This window comes from Rhinolophus sinicus, chromosome 12 (genome assembly GCF_057876585.1).
Source record: "Rhinolophus sinicus isolate RSI-liver-muscle chromosome 12, RSI-T2T, whole genome shotgun sequence".
Taxonomy (NCBI): Eukaryota; Metazoa; Chordata; class Mammalia; order Chiroptera; family Rhinolophidae; genus Rhinolophus; species Rhinolophus sinicus.
The window spans coordinates 6,947,455-6,974,372 of NC_142512.1; the positions used below are offsets into that span (position 1 = coordinate 6,947,455).

The 26,918-nt window shown below is 44.1% G+C and overlaps 1 protein-coding gene across 1 annotated transcript in view; it reads left to right on the plus strand.

Moving 5' to 3' along the window:
• PIGL (phosphatidylinositol glycan anchor biosynthesis class L) overlaps positions 1-26,918 on the plus strand; it is a 61,127-nt gene that overhangs the window by 30,079 nt on the left and 4,130 nt on the right. The window contains exons 3-6 of the mRNA XM_019757398.3: positions 14,618-14,708; positions 19,701-19,768; positions 24,282-24,313; positions 25,825-25,958. Of these exons, the coding sequence (XP_019612957.3) occupies positions 14,618-14,708; positions 19,701-19,768; positions 24,282-24,313; positions 25,825-25,958 (325 nt within the window). The remainder of the gene's footprint in view (positions 1-14,617; positions 14,709-19,700; positions 19,769-24,281; positions 24,314-25,824; positions 25,959-26,918) is intronic.

A 26,918-nucleotide genomic window follows, 5' to 3' on the forward strand; every position in this document is an offset into this window, starting at 1 on the left:
GGAAACTTATTGGGACAGGTGTGTCAGAGCCATGACCAGAGCTTGTGGGCAAGTGCAGTGTCTCCAGCTTCCTCCGCTATGAAGAGGCTCCTATTCTCATTAGCCACGTGATGGCCTCTGCTGATGAGCTTGGGACTCACCGGGCAGGGATCAAAGCCACAGGTCACCAGGGCTCCTAGACTTTAATCAGGAAAGGTGCTCATCTAAAGTGTTCCAAAGCAGCCTGTCACAAACAGAGAACCCAAATCCTGGTCAGTTGAAAATGAGAGTTATTGTCAGAAAGTGTCAGGTGTCAAATTTGAAAGTTGGGACAGGTTAGAAATAGATCAAGAGTGAGGCAGATGTGAGGAGCTTGGAACATGGTGTAAGTAATGGGTCAGGACATGCAGTTAAGACTTGAGGCCAAGAAAAGAGAAAGGCTAGAGTCCTTGCAGACCTCAGCTGGAAAACCTTGCCACAGTTCACTTTAAATTCATTTACACAAGCCAGATTTCAATACGGTTTAGATGCTTATTTTGTCAGTGTTTAGGGCCTCTCAATAAGACGAGGCTTGTTGACATCAAAAGTTGTGCCTTCTAGATGGATGCATGTAATAACAAGATCTTTTGCGTAAGAGACGGATACATGAGACCCACTTAGGATGGTTTCAGGCTCAGCATCATCTTTAACAAATTCATGTATATCTCTAACTTTTAAACTTTCATTTACATTTCTTTTATTTTACTATACATCCCAAGAGAGGATTTTCTGTAAGTTTTATTAATTTATTGCTATCACACCTAAGTTCAGTACCCATTGCACCTCTCTCCCCTCCAGATTATCATAACAGACATGTCTACCCTGTTTCCCCGAAAATAAGACCTTGCCGGACAATCAGCTCTAATGATTCTTTTGGAGCAAAAATTAATATAAGACCCGGTATTATATAAGACCCGGTCATATATTACAGTAAAATAAGACCGGATCTTATATTAATTTTTGCTCCAAAATATGCATTAGAGCTGATTGTCCCGCTAGGTCTTATTTTCAGGGAAACATGGGACTAGAGGTGCAGGGACGTCAACAGCACAGGCCAACAAGTAGACATCAGACTATAGTAGCTTGAAGATGAGGTGAAGGCAGGTTTGAATTAGACTCGTCTATTTCCAAGGATGCCCAACCTAGTGAGTAAGACACCACAGCAAGGGTTTCTAGCTAACAGAGGTGGTCAGAGTCCGGCAATTGGCTCTGTGGTGATTCTGAGTTGACCTTGTTTGGAGCCAGCTGGGACAAGTCACTAGGCTTTAATGTGTGGCCTCACCAGACCCTCGTGAGGTCCTGACCAGGTAGGCTGGCTCTACCCAGTAGAGAGAGAGATGGGCACAGCCCAGCACATGGACCTGGAAAAGCATAGGAGTTGAGGGAGAGACTGGAACTTGATAGCTCACAGATGCTTAAGATTCACTGTGAGCCATTTGGATGCTAAGTCTAAATTCTGCTTTCGCATGGGTAATTCTAGGCACTACCCGGGATGAGTAACCCCACATGGTGCCTGCCTGGATCCATGTTAACTCCACACATGAGAGGAGTTAAGGGTCTCGTAAGACTGGGGAAGGAGAGTGTTGGTACATACAGACTCACTTTTATTGCCTAGAGACAGGGCCTGGTTTTTAACCCACGATATTATGGAGGAGGGTTTGTTAACCTTGAGTAATATGTGGATCTTTTATTTCTTCCTAATTGAATTTTCTGTTCATGTTTAGATTACATAGTATTGGGTCCTTTTCAAAAGAAAAAATTCTCAGGTGCTTTGAGAAGACTCCTGTTATCACATGGGTAGATACAAACATGAAAATCACATGAACATATCTGCTTTATTGTAAATAAAACAATCATAACATTTTTTAGATTATCTAAGTAAAAATACCTTTTTCTCATGACTCTTGTGAATTTAGCCACAGACTCTTGGGGATTTGTGGACTTCAGTTGGAAAACATTGCTGCAGAACAATAGTTCGTTTTTAACTCATTTTTATAAGTTAAATTTTGACACGTTTTAGATGCTAATTCTAGCAGCTTTCCACATTGCCTACAAAAAGTCTAAGTATTGTTAATTACTCTGAAAGAACACTAACTGCTTTTATGTTTCAGAGACTGAGTACCAGAGGTTGTTAATAAATGAATGCCAGTCCATCCCTGATAACATGCATATTGCTATCTACAAAGCCAGATAGAACATTCAGAATAACTAACACATTCTCATGGCCGGCACTGCGAGTGTGTCCCTGTTTATACTTTCAAGCAACCACACCAAATAGAATCAACCCAATTGTGAATGATCTTGAAGTGATTTGAATTCTTTCTTGACTATTTTCCTTATAAATCCCTAGCCACATAGATATTTCCTGCTGCAATATTTGATGCCTAGTTCTTTGTCTATATCTAAAAAATATTCCAGAAGGATTTGGATACTGATATTGGTGAGTTTTTGTAAGACTGGCCAAAGGAGAAGGTAAAAGAAAAAGGGGATCTGTGACAGAATTTTCGGTAAGAGGGAACTAAGGTCTAGGTCTGGTGCAGAAGAAAAAGTGTACAGTGGTGTTGGTGCCCATTGTTACATCTTCCGTGTGATAAGAAGTGAGCAAGTCACAGGCAAACTAGAGCAATAGAAACTTTTAGATACTCATCCTCAGAAATTCTGATGTTGCCTAGAGTGTAAAAGGAGGGAGGGACAGGTATCCATGGGGACACTGCTAAGATGGGGTTGAACAATGGGCCAGGACTGTAACTTGCCTTAGTGGTAGACTGCCCTGATCTGGACACCGCCGCTTTTCAAGCAAAATTTGCCTTTCAGAAGCCTTGTGACTCCCAACAGCTAGGGTCTTCCTGGGAAATGCCCCTCAGACCTGCCCGCCCTCAGTTCCCTGAAAGGCCTTCCTTGTTCTGGGCAACGGAGTGGCTGGTGGTGCCTTGACTTAGACTTCTTGGCCTCAATCACCAGGATCTCAGAGGGCGCAGGAAGGAGATAGAAAGAATCCATATTGTTGTTCTTTACAATATTTGAAAAGCCCAAGTTTTAGGAAAGAGATAGCACAAGGGAAAGCTGAATAGAGATGATAATTGGTCTGGGTTTTATTTCACCAAATAGTAGATACTATTATGGAAAATATCTATTTCTATGTGACCTTATTACACATACCTAGACACCTTGAAAACAGACCGATTTTACGTCCCCAACATATTAAGTCAGAATTGGTTTCAAAAAGGAACCCTAGACTGACTTTTTCTAAGGCTAATGGAACTATTTAGATGGTTGCTAAAGTCCCTTCTATTACGTTCTCTAATTACTGAATCAGCAATACCACTGGGGAGAACCGTATTCTTCCTCAAACTACCACTCATTACGAACAATTTTAGGGAATCCAGAGTGCTCATTAAGTGGGTGAAAGGGTCTATGCAAAATGCAGCTTCGGAAGATATCCTGATGTTTGCTTAGCAGGCAGCTGAGCTTGTTGTCCAAGCTGGTCGTAGGACTCAGCCCCTTTATGGGCCCAGCAACAAGGAATAGTAAATAATGCCTACCTCGAGAGACATTTGTGAATAGCAAAAATCTCTCACTCAAGATTTAACACTCTTAGAAGAAATGTTAATCTATAGAAGATTTTTAAAAAATTTTAAATCACCAATTATATATACAAAAGCTCTTATTGAACTATTACAAAGTTATTGGTTATTATTAATACTCTTGAATTAGAATAGGAATCCACTTCACTTCCATCAGAATCCATTGATCCAGATTAAAGCCTTATCTCAGAGGTCACCTCCCGGTGGGTCAGGGTGGCCTCAGAACTCCCCTGCAGGTCAGCCACAGCTTCGGAGTCACTCCTGGCTCTTACTTCAGGCAACACTCAGTAGTGCACCTGCTCTTGGCCAACCATTAAACTCACCATGGGCTCTGCACTGCCCTCCTCAGAGCTGCTGGCACTCTTCATAGGGAGGGGAATACATCCTGCGCGGCCTCAGCCTGAACGTGGATGGCCACGAGGACATTGCCCATGGAAGCTCCTCTTTTATACACTGTGGGGCCCTGTCCTCATCATTCTCACTTCCCAGCATCTAGCCTAGTCTTGGGCACGCTGCTGGTGGTTGGTGCTCATGCGCTATCTAGAGCAAGTCAGACAGGCAATCAGCAGCCGCTGCTTCTCAGCCTCCTCTGCTGCCCCCATCCTTGCCAGCCCTTTCTTTATAGATCTTCACGGTTCTCTCTTCGGCCTTCTTCCAGGCAGTCATACTTCTCTCATCTGTGCTGCCGGCACCAGTATCCTCCTTGCAGTCACTGTGGTGGGTGCCTCAGGTCCACTTGGCCTTCCTCCCCTGTGTCTGCTCGGCCCCCTAGTCGTGTAGAATCTAGCTCTGCATCATGTCTCCTATTTATCTCCATCTTTTCATTCCCACCGTCTAGTTCAGGCCCTCATCATCTCTTATCTGGATTTCTGTACAGAATTTTTCTCTCATTTAGCCTGCCCCAGAGTATGCCCTACCTTTTGGCACAATGGAGGCCTTTGCTGAGTCTTCAAGGCCCGTCATAGCCTGGCTCTGTTCTCCTTAAATCACATTTTGTGATTTAATCCTACAGGACTGTCTGCTGTTGACTGACCCCTTCCTTGTGCAGTCTCATACCCCACTGCTCATTTCATTCCTCAGCATTGAATTACCTTCCAATCAAGAATCAGCAAAATAGCTAACATTTATTGGACACTCATCACATGCAAGCTCTGTCCTAAGTGTTTTTCAGATATTATCTCATGTAATCCTCACAGCAACCTGAGGAAGTGGGAAGTTAACCCAGTTAAAACCAATAGCTGTTTGCTCTCTACAAGCTTCCCCGGACTTTTACCCACGTCTCCTTTTGTCCTGTCTCTCTTACTTTGCCCTTCTCACGTAGCTTTACTTTCTACCAACTCAACGGACTTCTTTGTCTCAGAGTTCAAACATCCTCAAGATTGTAAAAAACCCTTCCCCAGACTGCAGTCCCTTTGGGTTTCCATTACATCTTTCTCTCTTTCTTATCACTCTCAGACTTCTTGAAAGCACTTGCTGGTGCTGCTTTCTGACCATCCACTGACCTCTGTCCTTGCAGGTTGGCTTCTGCCTACCCCACTCATTAGCACCACTTTCGGAGGCCACTAAGGATTTCTCAATGGGTGAAATCCAATGGCCTTTGTTTAGGACTCATCTTCAGGCTCTTGGCAGCGTTTGGTCCTGCTGACTGCTCTGCTCTCTGCGCTGACTTCTCCCTCAACTTCCATTTTACCACACTGTCTTGTTGCCTTCAGATGTCCTTTCTCCCTACGTAAGTGTTTTCCAAGCTAGCGTTCTTGCACTCTTAAGACAATCCCCAGATAGTTTCTCAATGGTTACAACTTCTTTATGATAAATTTTTTTATGTGTTGTTTTAATTCTAATGATCTTAAAACAAACCAAAAAAGTAAGCACCATTCAGAGGAGTTCTTTGTAACTGAATACCACCAATTTCAATGCCCATTCCAGCACTTTGGATTGTTATACCAAGTGATCACTAAAAAAAAAAAAAAAAGACAGCATTTGACTTTAAAGGAACGTTTCTAAAACTGGAGTCCCTCCTGTTTAAAACCGTAATTATCTTTGATGTCATTCCTTCTTCATAGCATCCAGTTAGCAGCTAAATCTGGCAGTCTTCTTTAGTAATAGTTGTTGGCTCTTTGCTCTTTTCCAATCTCGTGGCCATTTCCTTTTGACGGGACTCTTATAGTTGACTAGCCATCCTCCACTCTCCCAATTTATTCCTCAGACTGTTTCCAGCTGAATTTCCTAAAGCATGTCTGATCTGGCCACTCCCACTGAAACCCCTCCATAACTCTTTGCTGTAAACAAATCTATAAGGTGAGAGGTACCCTGTGCCCCAGCTAAATTGAACTTCTGTTCCTAAATCACAGGGGTCCCTCCCTCCCTGCACACCTTAGCTCAAGCTGTTCTCCTCTGTCTGGAATTCTGGGCTCCTGTTGGGAGCCATGTTCCTCCTAATCTAACTCAGATGCCTCTGCTTTCATGAGATGGTTTTTGATCCATACCCTAGAATGTTATATTTTCCTTCTCTGAACCCCCATAGCAATTTGTCTTGATTTTATTTTATTTTATTTTTATTGGGGAATATTGGAGAACAGTGTGTTTCTCCAGGGCCCGTCAGCTCCAAGTCGTTGTCCTTCAATCTAGTTGTGGAGGGCGCAGCTCACTGGCCCATGTGGGAATCGAACTGGCAACCCTGCTGTGCAGCACTCATGCTCTAATCAACTGAACCATCCGGCCACCCCCTTGACTTCTCTTGTAGTGCTTTTTTGTTTTACATTTTGTTATTTGAATGCTTGTCTGATCGTTCTGCCCACTTGCATTCCTTATATCATCTCGGATGGTGGCTTACAGTTTGGTGGAACCTAAATATTAAAGTACCATTTCCACCTTAAAGCTTTCCCAGAGCTCCCTAGTCACCCATTTCGGAATTCCAGTGGGTGCTTATTGTGAACCAGGCCCTGGCTGGCCCAGAGGGTTTCAAGTCCCCAACCCTCTGTCTTTCAGTCTTATCTGTTTCTTGGCACACGACGGTGTTTCAAGGGCTTGCGCAAATCAGGGATGAACCCCTTCTCTGAAGTAACCTGAATTTTTGTTCTAAAAAACAAAACTGAGGTAGAAATTTCAGGCACCAGAAGATTTAAAGACCAGTCAAAAGGTTATGCTACTGACCCTTTATTCTCTATTCAAAATGATATTACACAGCCTTCTGCTTAGGAGATTCCTCCTCTGTCTTCTTGTATCCAAAATTACTTGCAAACCCATTCCCACCACCACTGTCTTTGTCAAGAGTGGAGGAAAATGGGAGGAGAGGTTTGGATACAAATGTCTGCCTCTTAAACTACCTCCTTTGAAGCTAATGGGGGCAAGAAGAACTCCATGAACTCTGAAGTAAGTTCAATGAACAGGTTCTTTTCTGGTTTTCAGTAGCCACATAAGATAGCAAACTGGCATTTTTTAGAAAGAGATTTCTCACATGAACTTTGCAAAGTCTACAGACTTTATTTGTTGTGGTAATATGAAATGCACCTTTCTGAGAAAGGTGAGCCCAGGCAGTGGTGTGACTGATGTGAGTATAATACCTAACAGCCACGATTTGTAAATCCATTTATGTCCTATGAGAAAGAAAAAAGTCTATTTTATGGTTAGCGTTGGGGGCTGTAAGCCTTATGTGGACAAGGGTCTCTTGTGACGCTTGGTCTTTTTCTGAGTTCCTAAACTGGTTGAGGTTGGGGCCCTTATCAGAACAGGGCCTTAATAAAAACAGATTGCTTTTTATGCATGTACCTCTATTTTGAGTCCTCTTACTTTTTCTGTCTTTTCCTTTCTCCTTTACTCATTTTTTCCCTATGTTTCTTTTCCTCTCTGTTTTTTGGTGATCCCAAGATACCCCCAAGAAGTTGCGTGGCCCTGCTTAGAATGTCACATCTCCAACCTTCCTTCAGTTTAGATCTAATTCCTTTGCCATCTCTTGGTTTCTACTGCACTTCAGTAGCCATGCTCTTCCAAACTGTGAGACCTCCCACAGTGACCCGTTGGGTGGCAGTATTCGCAGTCTGAGGCTCCCTGGGACTGCACAGGACCCAGGTAATCTTCCATGCTCTGGGCTGGCCTCAGTGTTCACTGAACTCAAATGACCTTTGCCCGCATTGGATGACAAAGGAAGTAATCGAGTTTAGAAATGTGCCGGAGGTGGGTGGGGGAGGGGCGGGCTGAACCTTCCAGCTGGGCCGTACAAACCACAAGACCAAATAAGGGTGTGCGAGCAGCCTCTGTCTGTATTAAAGTTCAGAGTGCAGTGTGCAAAAGTGGGACTCGGTTTTCAGAGAGATAAGCTATTACCCAACCCTGGTGCCGTTCCAGTGGCAGACTCTGTATAGCCAGCCTCTGCCTGCAGGGCAGGGGCTGGGGGAGGGAAGACCTGGGCCTACGGTTTTTCCCAGAGTGAGGAGAGGAGGGAAGGGGACTTTCCTTGCCAGGGCCTTGTGAGCAAAGGAATTGACAACCCACAGATTTTTACAGAGCGTTTCCATGACTCTCCTGACATGGTTCTAAAGAGTGTCGGCAGGGTGAGTCATTAGAATGTGTAGAAAAGGTCAGTATTTGAGGATATTCAGTCAGTAGGAAAACAAACGTTATTTTTATGAGCACTCACAGGCTGGCAGGCCTGGCTTGTTTACTCAACACAAAGATCTAGGGCAGGGCTAAGTTTGGGGCTCTTTTCAGCAGTATTAATATTGTGTTTACTAAATACACCCCAGGGAAGGGGCTGTGAGTATTGTAGTTATTGGACCAAAAGACTGGCAAGAGTCGGCTTCCTCTGTGGTACTAGATAGCTTCCAAAATACACATCTGATTCTCCTCAGAGGTCTTCAAAGTGCCCGTTGTCTAGTTGTCTAGATAAGGTGCTTCAACAACCACTGATTGATGGCAGTGCCATGAGCAAGCCATGCTGCTACCCCAGCCTGGCATTCCTTCTCTCCAGCCCTTGACCGTCTCCAGCCCCTTCCAAATTCCTCATCCTGCAGCAAGGCGAACCTCACCCAACTAGGTAGGCATGAAGCTTCCTGAGGGAAGGGACCATGATTTGTATTCATGTTTGTATCCCCCAACCTTAGCCCCAGCTTGGGCACCTAGTCCAGATGAGATAAATGTGCAATGATTCATTCTCTGAGAGGCCAGCCCCGGTTGTGGTGGACACGCTTCACTCCAGATCCCGCCTTCTGGCTGTGGCTACTAACGGTCAGGCTGGTACCATCTGACAGCTGCTCACTTCAGGCCCACTCTACACCCCTTGCTTTCTGTCCTAGGGTTTCTCTGCCATTGTGCAATCTCAGGTGCCCAAGCATGCTCAACCCTGAAGTATTGGAGAATTAACAGCTAATGGAGATAAATACTTCCTTCTTTCTCCTCCTGGACAGATGGACAGTTCTAAGATGCTTTCATACAACTTTCAGACAGTCCCATGGGATCATGCAACCAATGCCCGTAAGTGGGGCCAAGTTGACAAAGCATCGTGTATGAGTTCTCCCTCTGCCACACACTCCTGCTTCCAGGGGTCACAGTTCCCCCAGAAGATCACATGGTTAAATCTTCATCCTAAGCTCTGCTTTCTGGGGAAACTAAACTAGGATACCTGGACACTTGAACATATTCAGAGCCCTTTATTTAGAAGTTCTCTCACAAACTTATTTTATTTTTAAAATTCAATTCTTCTAAATACATTTCTATTCCCCTTTCATATGTCTCATTCTTTTAGACTAAAAAATCAGAAACAAATTTAAAGTTTAGTAACTTGATGGGTTTTTTCCCTGTTTTACATTAATATTCCTTACCATGGGGGCGGCCGGTTAGAGCGCGATGCTCCTAACACCCGGGTTGCTGGTTAGATCCCCACATGGGCCACTGGGAGCTGTGCCCTCCACAACTAGATTGAAACAACTACTTGACTTAGAGCTGATGGGTCCTGGAAAAACACTCTTAAAATAAATAAATGTTTTAAAAATATATATTCGTTACCATGGGTGTATGTACACTTTCTTTGCTTTTGCTTTGAACTTGCCCAAAAACGTTATCTTTAGCATCGTTCATAAGCCACATTCAGGAAGTTAGAGAAATTGCTCCCTGGTGGCAGCACAACAGAACTGCGGACCTTTTCCCCCTGTAATTGCAGTGAAAGTGGTATTTCTACCTCAACTGAATTTGACTTTTCAGCTTCTCTAACTATTTCCTTAGAGTAAATGTCTAGAAAGATAAGATCAAAGGGCATGAATAATTGCTTAGCGCCAAATAGCCCTCTGGTTGAGATGTGGCACCCACAGTACAGAACAGCACCTTTCCCTGGGTCCTTCACCACACAGACGTCCTACTTTAATTTTGCATTTTCTGAAAATCGGAAGAATATATGGTTTTCGTATTTTGGCAGCTTACATTTCTTGCTTTGTAAAATACCTATTTTCTTTAAACAATCTTTAGTATACCTTCTTCATGTTGTAAAGAGTCCTCAGACTTCCTTTGTGAAAGACCTCGGAAGTTCTGCCTTTATTCCCAGTTCTCTGTTGCTGGCTTCTTATCAGGAAACCCCACCTGGTTGACCTGAGATGTAGCGTGGAGGAGTGGAAAGTCCTCAGCTCTCTAAATTAGAAAGTCTAGGTACAAGGTGTAACTTACCAGATATTTTAGAGTTTTAGTTTTATTATTTCTAGCTGAGAGGGCTCAACAGGCTGGAATTCTGAAAGAAGAGAGGCATGTCAGCTAAGGGCCATACAGCCACTGCCTGCTGCAACCCCTGCTTTTCCTGGGCCTCAGTTCTTCACAGTTGTCATTTCTGTTTTGTTTGGGCAAAACCTGGCCAAAAACTTGGTTTCAGCCCACTGTATCCATCTGTTTCAATCAGAAAGAGTTGCTCAGCTTTATATATTAGCAAACTTATCCAGGCCTGTTAGCACCTGAGAGATTGCCATGCTCTTTCATTAAAATTGCAATGAAAACCATGAAGGACTTGCTACTAATTAAAGGGAGTTTCTAGAACTCTAAGCTCAGTAACTTAATTACCATTTTCTGTATGCCTGTACATACCTGGATTTGGGGGAAGTAACAAGCAGCCAAGGAACTACTTTTGAACACCTAGCCGTTGTTGAAGCAAGTCCGTCCGCATGGTTTATATTTGCATCACACAGGGAGGGAGATGCCCAGCCTTCGCTAAATCTGAAGCTTGGCTATTCTTTGAGGCTTGACTTCTGCTTTCCTATTGGCTTTCAATTATGTACCTGTGATTTCCAAGGAAAAGGGTTGATTAACAAGATGAAATTGAAGTCTTAACAGTGTATGTGTTCTGTTACATTCTCAGTCAGCCGGCGCCCTTAGTGCCTACATAACGCCCCATGTAAGTCAGTCATAACCAGGTCTTTCCAACTGTAAAAGGAAGTAAATGAACTGGACTTTTCAGGGTACTCACAGGGATAAAAAGGTATAGAAGCACCTGAGATTTTTAAGAAGAATGGGGCTCTTGATATTAGTTATACGTATTAGTAGTAGTCTTTCCTTTCAGCTTATAAAATGCACAATTCTCTCTCTCCTTTTTAAAAAACACCCCCTTAATGTTGCACTTCCTATGAGTTAACACACTTTCCATCTCTTCTTAATAACAGAGTTCTTTTTTTTTTAAATAATTTTTATTGGGGAATATTGCGGAACAGTGTGTTTCTCCAGGGCCCATCAGCTACGAGTCGCTGCCCTTCAATCTAGTTGAGGGTGCAGCTCAGCTCCAAGTCCAGTTGCTGTTTTCAGTCTTTAGTTGCAGGGGGCGCAGCCCACCATCCCATGCGGGAATTGAACCGGCAACCTTGTTGTTGAAAGCTCATGCTTTAACCAACTGAGCCATCCGGCTGCCCAATAACAGGGTTCTTAAGAGAGAGAGCTACACATGTTCACTTCACCTTTGACTCAGAAATTATATTTCTATCATTTTATCCCAAGAAACTATTGAGAGGTGCATACAAAGAGTTATGTATAAGGATGCTCATTACAACCTTATTTCAATGATAAATAATCAAAAAAATGAAGACTTTAAAAATGTATGGCATATATAAATCAGAATTTGATAATGCAGCAAATGACAAAAAACCCATAATAATTGTAACAAGTAAAGGTGTGCTGTCTGGGGCTAGTGTGATGGCTAGTTGTATCTGGCCTTCGATCCTAAGGTTACTTCATGAGCCAAGATGGCTACTTCAATTCTAGTCATCATACAAACTCCAGCCACCAAGAAGACGACTACAGGACAAAGAAAAATGGGGCAAAGGTCGTTCACCAACTGTCTCTTAAACACTCCTGTTTACATTCTGCTAGCATGTTTATTATCTAAGGTGTAATTGTTATTCCATCAGAGAAGAAAGGAACTTTGCAAAAGTTATTACTTAGACCCAAGCCTTGAGTTGATTAGGGTTGAACTTTAAGCAAAGGACAACTCACGCAGTTGGTCTGAAAGGAGTCACTTTTTTTAGATTTATCTGTTGGAAGTTTCCCAGTGTCAAATTTTATATCTTAGTACCTTGAGGGGAGGTGATTCCATTGGGATGCCTTGCTGCCCTCTGCAATTCATACTTTTTTTTTTTGTACCTGATTTGTTTTATAAAGTTGCTATCTTCCAAAGCTCTTACTTGTATATTTCAACACCACTAAGGCTGGTTGGTATAGCAGCCTTTGGCTCAGCCGAATATACGCAAAACACTAGTAAAATAAAATGTAGATGTTTGGAACATTTACTAAAAGTCACTAAATTGTACATTTTAAATCGGTGTATTTTATATTATGTAAATTATACCTCAATAAAGTTGTTTTTAAATATAATATCCAGGAAAAAAATAAAATGTAGGGTGATTAGATTAGACCAATGATCTCCAAATATTTTTTATCATAATCCCCTGACAGAAAGAAGCAAAATTTGAGTATGCTTTTTCATACCTGTGGGTTTATTTAAATTGCATACATGTTAAATAAACTCTGTTAGTATGTGATACCTTATAAAATAGCTACAGAATAGAAATTTAAAGAGATAGAAAAACATATAAATAGAAATTCTAATGATTTCTGGCTTTCCCTCCCTGGATCGTCTTATTCATCTCCTGGAGTGACCACGCCTCACTCTGAAACCACTGGCCACTGATACAGGTAGTCAGCAAAGAGCTCTGCGGGGGTTTCAGAGCAAGCAAGAAAGAAGGGGTTTTTCTTAGGCAAATGCATCAGTAATGGCCACTACGTTTTTACATATCCCTTTACAGTTTTGAAATGCTTTCTCACATATGTTACCTTATTTGCTGTCTTAAATGAAAACAAATGAAGTGGGTCAAAATAGGAGATAGATTGGGGAAAATCTTGAATACCTGACCAAGAGGAATTTGGACTTGATCACAAAAACCTGATGATGCTGCCATATCAGATGTATCAGATTACAGAGGGGACATTTCCAGTCCCAAAGCCCCTAAGTGATTGGCCTTCATATCTCCAGCAAAAGGGTAGAGCTACTGAAGGAATGGCGTAGAGTAACACCTCTTCCTGTGGACCTGCTCTACATGAAGTGCCCTGGAATAGCAGATCCCAGGTCTCTGAAGATAAATGGAAGGCAGCAATAGGACTTCCCACGAATTAGCAGGAGTTAGTAGGCTTAGCCAACTATTGCCCTACCCATTCTCTTAGACTGCTTCACCATCTGGGTGACTACGTATTACTGGTATATTCAGTTTCCAAAATGATGCCTTGATGGATTTATGTGGACCGCCCCACCAGGGGTATGTATGTAGCTGTTTCCACACCAAGGTATTTTCCCTGATTCCTGTATTTCTTTTTCCTTCAGCAGTCTGAGCTCCGCAGGTCATGTTCTACATACCATATTTAGCTCTATTCCCAGGGAATAAGGCTGGACTTTGCCCTAGTCTCTATTTTCTATCCATTCAGCTACCAGCTGAGCTATCTGTCCTGCTTACTGTAGGAGCATTATGAGAACCACATGGAATGGCTAACAGGACTGTGCTTTGAAAAGTATAAAGCTGCCCTCCACAGAAGGAACCCTTGGTAGAGGTAGACATGAAGCAATGGAAATAACTGTATTATTTAGTGCTGAGGCTCATATCATTTGCCTGCTGGGAAACCTTCAGTGACTCCTTTGACCAAAGTCCTAAGAGGGTCAGTTAATGGCCTTTGTCCATAGAGAGGTTATAGCAGCCTGCCAGAGTGGGGGCAAGGAGAGCCTGTGTCCTCTCAGTCACATTGTGAGTGTCGCCACAGAACCTGAGCCAAAGAGAGATGGATATCTATTCATAATATCTTCAAAAAAGGGAGGTCAAATTGAGGCCTTGGCCTCACATCATGTGATGCTATAGATCCATGTACAAACAAGGGGACAGAGAAGGAGCTAGGTCTGTGGTGTGGCCAAGTGGAGACACAGATAAGGTGCAGATCAATCTACAGAGACCTCTGCTCCTGAGATAAGCCACGTGGAGTGGCCTCATTGGAGGGCGGATGTTGACAACTTCCTAGTGCTAAAACATCTTGGTTTTGCAGTCAGAAAGCCTGGGTTCCAATCCAACATAACTTTTCAAGCAAGTTACTTAACTTCACCTGTCAAGGCTCCTCAAAAGATGTTCATGAAGTTAAATGAAGTAACATACCTTTGTACTTTTTCAGTTAAAGCACTGTTACTATTACTCATAAAGATACAACTCATTCCGCCTTGTGTCAGTTTTGCTGTTAACAGATCTGCCTCTCCAACTTGCAGACAGAGCCTTGTCTCATTGATGTCTGTTTCTTCCCCTCAGCAACAAGTACAAAGCCCCAAAAGTGCGTTCTGTGGAATTGTCCATCGATTTCTAGTTGCGTCATGTTTCTAAATCTTATCTCTTTCAACGGAAATCTGGTTGCTTAAGGGTAGCACCCCCATGTAATTCCTGTCACAGACTGACACACAGTTAACAGAGCTTAGCAAAAAGTTTGCGCCTGATTAGAAATGATGCTCACATTCTGCTTCTTCCTCCCAGGGATTTCCCAGATGACCCAGGTGTGCAGTGGGACACAGAGCATGTGGCCAGCGTCCTCCTCCAGCACATAGAAGTGAATGGCATTAACCTGGTAGGAGACACCCTCCCAGAATGCAGAGCTGGGGGGTCTCAGTCACACCTCTCCTGCAGCTGCCCTCTCACTTCTAGCCCTTCTCCAGGGCCACTCTAAAAAGAGGCCAAAACCTCCAGTGCTCTCTCTTAAACCTCCTGATGACAACATACCTCTTATGAAACTAAGTAACCAAATGGTCAGCACACTAGGGTAGAGGCAGAGGTTTTTCCAACTGTGTCCTCTTTTATCTCCCCCACCCCCCCTTCTGTCCTGCCACCTAAAATCTCAGGCCCCCAGGAGCCTGTGCTGTGACTCTCATTTGTACAGAACTTCACCTTTTTACCAACCATCTTCATGTTTACAGTATTGTTTTAACTTTAGAGGTAAATGTGTTAAAATTCTTATTTTACTTCAAGGAAATTGAGGTACCAGAGGCCAAGCAGCTAGCCTAGGTTTGGCAAGTGATGAAACTAGGATTTTAAGCCTCAATTTCTCACTCCAAAAATCACGAGGATATATTCACAACCAGTACAAGGAGAACACTTGAGTCACAGAGCAATAGTGGAGATTCACGTTTACCTGCAGAGGTGGACACGTCTGGGAATATGCAGGAGTGAGCCTCACCTGTGGTCAGTTTTCAGGCTGCCAAGAAGGCTTACTGTCCCCTTCTGCAATAATAATCCTAAAATTCAACCATTCAAAGCCTCAGTCATAAAAAATGAAGTTTTGATAAATCCTCATTAAAAGAAGAATCCTTCTGGCAGAGAAACATGTTAGGCTTTTATCAATGATGAATTTGCTGAGTGAATTAACTTATTAGACCTTTCGTAAGAACATATATCCGTTGATTTATTGGTCAGACCGTCTTTGTTTTCTCATGACAGAAATACAGAAACTTAGTCCACACAAGCCAAAAGGGCATCTAACTGGCTCACTGCAAATCTGAACATGAAAAACCGGAGGGTGCCATCCATGGGCTTAGGAGTCAAACTCCCCACCCTGCCGACTGCCCCCGCCCCCACAGTCAGAGCTGGTCTTCAGGGCCAGCCTGAAGAAACACAGTGAGGTCTGTGAAGTATGCTGCAGTACCTGTGAGAACCCCAGGACTAGCCCCTGAATACTCTCTCTCCTCCCCTACTTCAGTGCATAAGAAGAGCTGATCTCCCCAGTAACTCCTGCTTGTAGGATAAACTTCTATCTTTCTAAACTTGGCCTTCTTCAGTCTGGCCCTTACTTAAGTACTGGACACTGGTCAACAGGATTGGTCCTTGCTGAAGATCCAGGTTTTTTAGACCACATTGCAGCTGGCCTCGACTCTGAACGTCCAGGGAGGATCTCAGGGCACAGACATCTCTCTATGCCACTCTTGTTCTCAGAAGAGTCTCCCAAGTTTGTGTCCCAGAAAAGTGATTTGTGGTCCAGGCTCGCCTCAAGCCTGCCTTCTCCAGGAAGCCTTCCCTGACTTCTTCAGCCCTCCTGAGGATCCCTGCAGTATCGCTGTGTGCCCGACTCCTGTGACGCGTGTTGCTATTTATCCTTTAACTTACAGACCATGTCTTGCGAACTAGGCTGTAAGGTACATGAAGGCAAGAACTACACCATGGCATCTTTCTACCCCCAAGAACAGGCCTAGACCGTGCTCATCCCCAAGCTGCTGCAACTATTAACTGCTACCCGGCTGCCTGGGATCCTTCCTGTTTTCTGAGCTGCTCACATCCATTCAAATGAGCGAGGGGACCTTTATTGACAGGATAATCTTGAATCGATTTAATTTCTGTAAACAAGGAAATCCTTCTAAAACAGCTCTATAACACACCTTACTGTTAATAAGGAAACTCTCAGGTTATGAGAGTGCAGTTGGGAATCATTTCCCTGGTCTGCACTTCGTGTGACATTAGAAATATAAGGCCACGCTAACACCGTGGCTGGTGTGGACATAAGTGGCTGTAGTTGAGCCAAATATGGGTTTCCACTCAGCCTCCCATGACGCAGTGAAACGCACTTTCACACAGACCTACAGTCCCTGCATGCCAGGAACGAGGGGTTAATACTAGGCAGGTGAGAAGTCACTCTATGGAGTGTGCCCCGTACCAAGCTGAGTGCATAAATCTTGGGAGGGCCCCAGGTGCCCTGTCCAGACTGGAAGTATCGACTGCACAACTAGAGAAGATGAAGCACCAAGAGGGAGGCATAGACAGAAGGAGCACAGAGCTAAGTCATGGGAAGGTAGCTTCTCACCTGGGCTGTGCTGGAATGATAGCGTAATCTCTCATTGTCCAAAGCCAAAGCTGGCTTTGCAGCCATCAGCACAATGTATGGAAGGAAACTGAGTTCTGTCTTGTCCCAGCTCTGTTGGATGTGCCTGTCACTGAAGGAGCACTGCAAGAACCACGTAGAATAGCTGATAGGACAAAGCTTTGGAAAGTATACTCTGCCCTCTACAGAAAATAGTCTAGGAGTTTGGTAGTATCTTTGAATGTCAAGCAGGCTAGGTCCTGGGCCCAACCCCTATCTCACTCTTTCATTTCCACAAATATTTATTGAGCACCTGCTATGTGATATTCATTATCTATTGTGAACTGGAGATACAGCAATGAGCCAAACACACCTAGTTCCTGCTCCCTTGGGGCAGGATGTCTCAATAGTGGCACTATTGACATTTGGGGATGGATAATTCTTTGTTGTAGGGGCTGTCCTGTGCATTGTAGAATGTTGAGCAGCACCCCTGGACTCTATCCGCTAGATAACCACCCACCTCTGCCCAGTAGCAACTTCCCTCATTCATCACAATAAAAATGGCTGCAGACATTGCCAAATGTCTCTGGGAAAAAACTGCCCCCAGTTGAGAACCACTGTCTCAGAGAAACCAGAGAAACCCCACTGTTATCTCTTATTTATTGGGGTCTGGGTAAGATTTCATTTGAACAAAGTTTTCTGCAACTTAACAGGGGAAAAAAGTGGATGGAGTCTGTAAAGAACTACAGGTGCCATTGTTGTCATGCAGAAATCTGCAAAAGTCCAGGGAACTAGATACAACTGAGCTCAGCCCTCCTGCAACAGAAAGAAAGAGGGTGATTATAAAAAGAAATGGAATGAGGAAGAAACAAAGACCTTGGAGAATTTGAAAAATGACTGAGCCAAACTCCATGTGGCCCCAAATCCCCTAACCAAGGGCATGCCCTCCAGCATGCCTAGGATAATAACCTGGCCCCAACCGGCCAGCTCTATCTGATGGCAATGAACTTAGAGCTGAGGCACACTAGCCTTTATCGCTGTGTTGTTCTAAACACTTCCACGTGGCTTTATTTTATCTTCACCTCAACCCAGTGAGGAAAATAGGGCAGCTATTGCTTTTCTTATCTCTCAGATGAGGAAACCAAGACCTTGAAAGTTGAAATAACTTCCAGTGGTAAAGTTCTGTGACTTGCCCAACCGACTGGGGTTAACTAGTGTCAAAGAGAAGAGTAGGTGCAGGGCCTCCCCCCGCCCACCATGTTGCATGGAGGAATGGGGTCAGAACGGGAGACTTAAATTATATGGTTAACTTTTATTTAAAAGACTGCATATTTAAAAGTAGTTTTAGGTTCACAGCAAAATTGAGCAGAAAGCACATACATACCCTCTGTCCCCCACAATTTGTTGCAATCAGTGAACCTTCATTGACACATCATCATCACCCAAAATCTGCAGTTTACATTAGAGTTCACTTTTGGTGTCGTATGTTCTGTGGATTTTGACAAATGTGTAATGTCATATACCCACCATTATACGATTAGCTTTTTATAAGCCTTTAACTCGTTTTTTAAACTGTTCATTATAGAAAATTTCAAGATTACAAAGTAGAGAGAATAGTTTAACGAACCTCACTGTGTTCCGATCACTCAGCTTCAGTAACTAACACATAGTCAATACTATTTTCATTTAAACACCTGTTCACCTCCCCACCTCCTGTACTATTTTAAAGCAAATGCTCATCATCGTATTTCGTATTTAAATACCTTAGTATGCAATTCTAAAAGACATCGAGTCTTTTATTAACATAACTATATCATTATCATACCTAAAAATTAATATAATGTTTCACATTTCCAATAGTCTCATGTCATAAATATGTTTTTGTTTTTGCAGCTTGTGTGAATCAGGATTAGTTGATAGGACTTTAAATTTTCTTTCAATCTATAGCCACCCCTCTACAGCCTGTGCTCAATAAACGTTAGCTGCTTAGAGTTTTCTAAACATGAAGTCAACATGTTTTATGGTTTAGTATAAAAAGACCAATAGTGAATCTTTTCGCATTAATATTCCAATCCCAGTCCCATCAGCCCTAACCAACCACTTCTATTCCTTTTTATGAGGCCTTGGTTACTTTATTATATTTCTTTTGTTATTCAAGCTATCCTATTATTATCATCATTATTATTATTGATACTGATATTATTTAAATTGTTCCTTGGGCTTTTTAAAATCCATCTGTGTAGAAATGAAATATTGGAACCTAGACTAACCTAGTAGTTAATAAACAGATGCTATATCTGTGAAAATGGAAACAGAGGCAGTCTGTGAATAAATATATTTCTTCTGTGAACTTAATCCCAGGTCATGGTAGAAATTGTCCCTAAAAGCTTTTGTGCCCTTGGTATGGCACGAGGAAAAGAGACTCAATAAATCAGGCAACATCTACATGAACAAAGTTCACACAGGAGCCAGCCAGGAAAACTAAATATGCTAATAACTGGCTAGGCAGATAAGAAACGAAGATATTCTGAACCCATGTTTCTATCATGGCTGAATTCCACTGTGCTCCACTAGTCAGGAACAAAATAAACAGTGGCAAAGTCTCCATGCCATGGGCCAAACCAGTAGTTACACACCATTGATCTGAGCCAGTCATATCAGATATACTCAGAACTTGAAAAGTTTCATGGTTCTGTACTCTTCTTCCCTTCCCAAGGGAACGGAGACAGCTAGTTAGAAGTGGAGGCCTGAGTGAAACTCTGTATTTCTCTGCAGGTGGTGACTTTCGATGTGGGGGGCGTAAGCGGCCACAGCAATCATGTTGCTCTGTACGCGGCCGTGAGGTACGATTCTCTGGGTGATGGCGGTGGGAGAGGCTGGTTCATTTGCTCAGGTGGACAGTTCTCAGGTGCTTTCCCACTCATTATCTGAGCCCCATGAAACTCGCTATTGTCAGAAGCCAGTGTTGGCCATGTCGTTCGCTGCATCTCACCACATCCTTCCCAGGAGAAATCTCTGTCAAGTCTTAATTATAGTTTCGTCTCCTAAGCAGCTGAGAATTTTTTTTTTACCCTGCAGATACAGCAAAGGGGTAACTGATTTTACTTCTCTCTTTACTTTGGCCACAGAAAGCTTTAGGGCCAAATTGGCAACCCCTTGTAGCACATGTGTGAGATTTTAAGGATTGAGTTCTGTGAACCACTGTGCCTCCTAGCTTCACCTTCTTTTTCCTCCTCTTATTCTTATTTACTTTGTTATCTTCTGTTGTAGATTTTCACACTTCTCAAACCTTTCTTTGGAGAAAGAGGATATACATATAAAATATGAAATCTCATTTATTTTTCACAGTCACCCTATTTTACTGATATGTTATCTGTATTTTACCCCCCCCCCAAAAAAAAAATGATATTAGGGGCTTACTCAGGATCATGCAAACACATAGACCATGTTTCCCATCGTCTAGAGAAGCGCTTCTGGGTGCCATGAGCACTGGGGTGGCACACGTGGCCCAGCAATGAGAGAGGGGTAATTTGAAATGAAGGACTTACCTTATTACCTTCTTCTAAACATGCCCAACATTCTCAGACAGGAGCAGTGAAATATGTGAAGATGGAAATGACCTCACCTATAGCATTAAATGCAACCTCCTCATTTGACCAAGGCAGTGAAGTGGTTTGTCCAGAGCTGCCAGGCTGAGCACCGGCAGAGGCAGCTTGGGAATCCAGGAATCCCAGGACTCCATTCATTATCTTGTCTGTTACCTGGGAAGACCTTTCCAGTGTTGGGACCTTCCAGCCCTCTCCCTAAATTGTGCATCACCTACTGGAAGATGCTAGAAATTGTTACCCAGTCTTTCCACACAGCTCCTCCTGTTTCCTTAACTGTGGAATGAGGGCAGGCAAGAATGCTTTCCCCTCCTATAAAGACTGTTCACATCCTGTTCCACGGAGAGGCCACACCTGTAGAGAAGGCCTGAGGTCGCATTAGGCCCCTTCAGAATCAGGAGAGACATATCCCCTGGTTACAGTCAGAGATGTAATGTTTTGTGAAGATACATGGGAAAATGAGGCAGCTCGGGAGCAGTTATTTCCAACCAGCCCTGTGGTTACCGTAAGACCTTGGGCTTCCAAGACTGGGACAGACACCAGCCCCATGGAGACCTAGAAGAATAGCTCCACCTCATTCCAGATGCACGCTGAGCCTTGTCGTTTTTCAGCAAGCTGCCCCAGAGAAAAGACCAGATCAGGCCTGTTCCTAACAAACCAAGAGTACCTAGATAGACAGGGGTTGGCTGGGGTACTACAGACTTTTAATACTTCTGGGTCCTCTTCGTCCTAATGAGGGTCACTGTGCTTGAGATAAAACAACTTATTGATATGCCTGACTCCATGCTCCTTTGAAAATGACCTTACAGACCCCACACCCCCTCCACAGTGACACTCCTGAGGAAGTTCACAGTCGCCAGTTCCCCAAGGAACCTCTCACCCCCAAAAAAACGCTTCCTGTACCAGTATCTTACATTGTTTTCCATAGAAGCCCTGAGTTCTCATTCTTGTGTGTTTGAGCTCCCCATCCCCCAAATGCGTTTTCCTCGGACATGGTTTAGATTTATGGTTTTCTCAGAAAGTTTCCTGACTACGGGCACCACAGCTGTTTTGAGGCTAGCTATGCCCCCTCCAGAAGCAGAGAGCTGCTTCTGTAAAATTTCACCCTTTCAGCCTCCATCCACTCAGCCCTGACCGCTGCTAGGCCCTCATCCTCAAGTATCCATTCCCTCTCTGATGGGCCTGTGCCTGCTGTCCTCCCGCCTCCCCAGGTAGGAGCCCTTATTCCAGCCTCAGTCACTTGTGTCCTTCCCGTATCTGAAACCAGAGTGGCTGGCAGTTTTACACAGAAGCAATGTCCATCTTGGTCACCTTAGGTCACAGCAGAGGGGAAGACTCCAGAATCATTTCTTACAGTCCTTGCTGAACATGCCCAGTCAGAAAAGAGGAGCGATTTATCCAAGGCTGCACGCCTCTCCAGAGACAAAGCAGAAACTAGAACGCAGGTCTCCGTCTCCTTTTCTGGTGCTCCAAAGGGCACCTCACTGCCACTTTCCATTAGTAAGCAAGCTTGTGTGAATTGGATTAAATGACTTGACCTCTTCAAGCCTTACTTTTGTCATCTGAAAGATGAGAATATTCACATCTCATCTGTCAGGTTGTTCTGAGGTAATAAAAGCTGTTGCTACAGAGCACCCAGGGTAACCGAGCATCATCCCTGACATAAGCGGTACTGCCTTCCTCATTCCTGCCTTTCCACATGCCCTTCTGGCCCTTCCTTTTGTATTCTTCTTGCCATAGATGGTTGCTTGTGAAAGCTGCCAGGAAAACCAAAGCAACATCACAGAAGGAGGGGAGACGCTGGGGGACCACACAGCCACTCTGTAAATTGCAGGAAGCACTTCCTAGAAGAGGCAGCCCCCAGGCTGGCATTCATTCCCAAGCCCAAAGTGGTCTCACAGTTTCACAGAGGCTCAGCTGTGGGTGCCCATCCTGATGGCAGACCCCAAGTCTCCATTCCACTCGTGGTTCTGCTCCCTTGGGCTTCAGAGCTCCTCTCTACTTGTCACTTAAGGCTGCCACCTGCAGCTGCAGCCCCTTCAGTTCCACGCAGAAATGCCAAGGGGATAAGGTTTTTCTTCTGAGCTGCCCTTCCTTCCCCTCCCTGGGCCTCAGCAACATCTGTGGCCATAGGACCTTCCTCAGTCTGGGTAGCCACCACCCCCCCGCCCCCGACCTCAGGCACTAACGCTTACTGGATGACTTGTCCTCTTGTGCAGAGAAGGCTCCACGCTCCTCTTGGCAGAGGACAATTGCGGTCCACTTCCATCCTTCCTCCCCTCTGTGCCTGCCTTCTACTCCCACAAATCTACTAAACATTGTCTCCACAGTCACCTCCTGGCTGCTCAACTCCCTAAGGTTTACTTCAGTCCTCATCTGTCTTGACCTTTCTGTGGCATTTGACCCTGCCTATCACTCACTGAAATGCTGCTTGACCTGCCTCTTACCAGCTTGTTCTCACTCCTCTGGCCCCTTCTCAGTCTCTTCCTAGCTTCCTTCCACCAGAAGGCCCTTCCTTGTCCCCATTCCCAGGGATCCCTCCCCAACCCCGGCTCCTCTAGTGCAGATTCCTCAGTGGCATTGTGTGATTTCAGCACAGGTATGGTTGAAAGTAAACTGACATCTTAAGACGCTTAACCATAGAGCTGGGAGGACTATGGGTAGAGCTGGGCCCCTTATTAACTCTCTAGTCTTGACTTCCTGTTGAACTGTATATAGTAACCACGGCTGGTGGCGGTGAGAGGGGAGGGGATGCAAATAAAAGGAGAAACCTTGTTGGGCTCCTCTCTTCTTCCCACGTGGGTGGCGGGTGGGCGAGACCGGCCAGCGAGTGTGCACACACTCTTTGTTGTTTTTTTCTTTCCCCGAATAAACCATTTACTTTTTGGTGGATTATCTGGAGAATTATTTGGCCAATCGACAGTGTGTATCTCCAGTGCTCACCTCTCTCCTTAACGTAGATCCTGCATTTCCAACGCTTTCCGTGGAGATCCTGACCACCCCAAACTCAGAATATCCCAGGGCTCTACCCAGACTGCAGGACAAATCACCTCTGTTCTCAGGATCCCAGAAACATTTTTCAGATTTTTCTGTTTCTCAGGACTCTGCTGAGGAGTCAGACCCATAGTTTGTCAATTATCTCCCAACTTCTCTTCCATAACCTCTGCCCACAAGAATCCCTTTTAATATCCATGTGTGTGTCTGTATGTTGGGGTGGAGACTACCCACGGCATCCTCCATACCTCAGCTTTCAAAACAACAAAGGGGACTAGAGATTCAGGGATAATTGCTGCTGACTGCCTCCCTCCTCCTCTTAACAGCTCAAGCACAGGATGGCTTCCCTGTCAGAGGTGGGAGTGGGACAGGTCAAAAAGGACAGAGGGGCTATCAGGGAAGAAATGTCAATATTTTAAGATATTCTCCCACCATACTCACATTACAATTTCAAAAGAGAAAAACCTTGAAGAGTCCCCCGCAGTTACCTTCCTCTCTAATGGGCAAAACTTGGACCACGGCACTTCATAAGCCATTGGCCAGCCTCTAGACTGGCTGTCCTTGTGTAAGGAACCCACGCTGGTCCCTTTAGCTGTAGCCAGATGTATGGAACCCCATGAATCTATGTGGCAAAAGGAAGTACCTAGGAACCTACCTGGAGGGACCATAGGGTGTGGCAGGCCTTACGCTGGAGGCCCATCCTGTTAGCTGCAAAGGAAATCTTACTCGCTCTCCTCTTGTCCTTTCCCTCCTCCAGGACCCTGCACTCAGAAGGGAAGCTACCTAAAGGTAAGGCCTGCCCCTTTTGCAAAAGGCCGCTGGCTAAGGTAAGGCCATCGTCCCTCAAGGAAACTCAGGGTGAACTTTGTAAATACACAGAGAGCTGCCCTGGGCCAGGCAGAGGCGGAGAGAGTGGGAGGACTGGCCATGTTCTTCGTGACTCGCCTCAGTGTTTCTGACAGTGTGGGTCCCTAGGTCTCAATCAGGTTGTACCACTGGGACATGCCCAGCCCACCAGGCAGCCTCCAAGTGTGTTTATTTATTTGTTATAAGGGCTTGGCTCATGCAATTATGGAGGCTGAGGAGCCCCACAATCTGCCATCTGCAAGCTGGGGGCCCAGGAAAGATGGTGGTATAAGTCAGCCTGAGTCCAAAGACCTGAGAAGCAGGGGAGCCAATGATGGAAATCCTAGTCTGAAGGCAGAAAATGACCCATATCCCAGCCAAGTCAGGCAGAAAAGAGTGAGTTCTCTCTTCCTCTGCCTTTTGAAAATTAAAACAATTAATAAAATTACCTAGTAAGGCTCTCTGCTGATTGTACACTGAAGACCACCCACATAGGGGAGGGCGGTCTGCTTCACTGAGTCCACAGACTTAAATGCTAATCTCATCCAGAGACACCCTCACAGACACACCCAGAATAATGTTTAGCCCAATATCTGGGCACCCATCAACAATAAAATCACAGTAGGCCTTTCCCATTCACCTGTCTAGCTTACCCATAGGGTCGGTCTTTCCTACCGCTGGTGTTCTTTCAGTCTGTCCATCCAAACTCATGTCCCATTCCCCAATTAATTAGCCAAGTTATCAATGACTGATAGGTGCTTGATGGATTAATCTGCTTGTGTTAAACTCTTCCTAATGCAAACGACGGTGTTTGACCATTTACTGCATGACACTGATGCTAGTTTCTGATCTGTCAGTAGGGATGAGGTACATCCCTCACAGGTGTGATACAGAGATGAAACAAATGAAAACATAAGTAGTGTGTGCCCTTTCTGAGTGGGATTACTGAGCTTACCAAGCTGTGAGGTCTTTGGAATATGACTGTAGTTCATTTGATTCTTATATATTAACCCTGTGATACAGGCATGTCCCACACGATCAATGCCATTTTACAGATAAGAAAACTGAGGCTCAGAGATGCTAAGGGACTTGCCCAAATCTGTCAGTTCTTTAGTGACACAGCAGGTCTCTGGCCTCCGAATACAGACACTCCTGTCTCCATCCCCTTTCCCTTGGCCCTGAGGTAGCCAAATCCCAACCTCTAGCAACCAACCTTTTCTTGCTATTATAGCATGCAGCGGGGGAGGGCAGCGGCCAGCTGTTCTGTGGCCGTTTCACTCCTCATCTGTGAGGATGATGAGCAAAGAACAGCTTTGGTGCCACAGAGTAACCGGGCAACTCCCCGGCCACTACCCAGCCCAGGCCTGAGCCCCAAGAACAGGTAGGTCGCTCAGGGGAGATCTGCCCAGAAGCAACAACACTCCTCCGTTTTCTCCTCTCCCTTCCCCACCCAGGGTGCTCTGTGCTCACGCTTCAGTCTGTGAACGTGCTGCGCAAGTACATCTCCCTTCTGGACCTGCCCTTTTCTCTGCTTCAAACCAGCGATGTCCTCTTCGTGCTCACCAGCAAAGAAGTGGCACAGGCCAAGGTGAGGATTGCAGATTCTTGGACAGCCCAGCTCCAGGTCTGTGCCCCAGACCTCCTGGCCTCTCAGAACCCTGGTTCTGCAGAGGCCCTAACCAAACACCTTCCCCTGCAGTTCAGCATCTGTCCTGAGTGTTAGCAAGACTGATAGACCATGGGTGTCACGAATTTTCAAGAACTTCTTCCTTTTATTTTTTCTGATTGTAAAAATAATGCGTGCTTTAAAAAGTAAGTAATAGCACATGTTCATTGTAGAAAATCTGGAAATACATAAAAGTATCAAAAGGATCAAATGATAGAAGTCTATTGTTGAAGCATTAAATGAAATAAGTGTGTAAACTGGTATAGCCTTTGTGGGAAGTAATAGTAACAAATGTCAGAAATCTCAGACATTGTACTTACCTTTTGATATTCTTGATACATTAAATGAAAACAAACAGGTTACAGAGCAGTGTGATACATTTTTATACACATACACATGAAAAAAGTCAAAGAACATGTGAAAAAATATTCATATTGATTACCTCTGAGTGGTGGGATTTTCGGTGAGTTTAAGTTTGTCTTTTAATTTTTAAAACTTTATAAAATAATCATGTATTACTTATATAATTCAATAAATTTATACTTACTCTGACCTAACAATTTTTATCTTTAGAATTTTATCCTAAAGAAATGAATAAAAGTGTACCCAGAGATTTATGTATAGGACTGTTCATTACAATAATTCGTGACAGCCAAAAAAGGAGCTAATAATCAGCAGGTGAATTACGTAGTATTATATAAGCAGTAAAATCATAGCTTTGAAAGACATGTAATGAAAAATGCTCTAAAGTGGAGAAAGGCGAATAGAAACAGTTTTGAAATCTTGTGTCATCCCCTTGGAACATTTGAACAAAATGTCATAGAAAAATAAAGTTGGTAAAAAACCAAATTAGCAATAAATATGTAATTCCCGTAGTTGCCC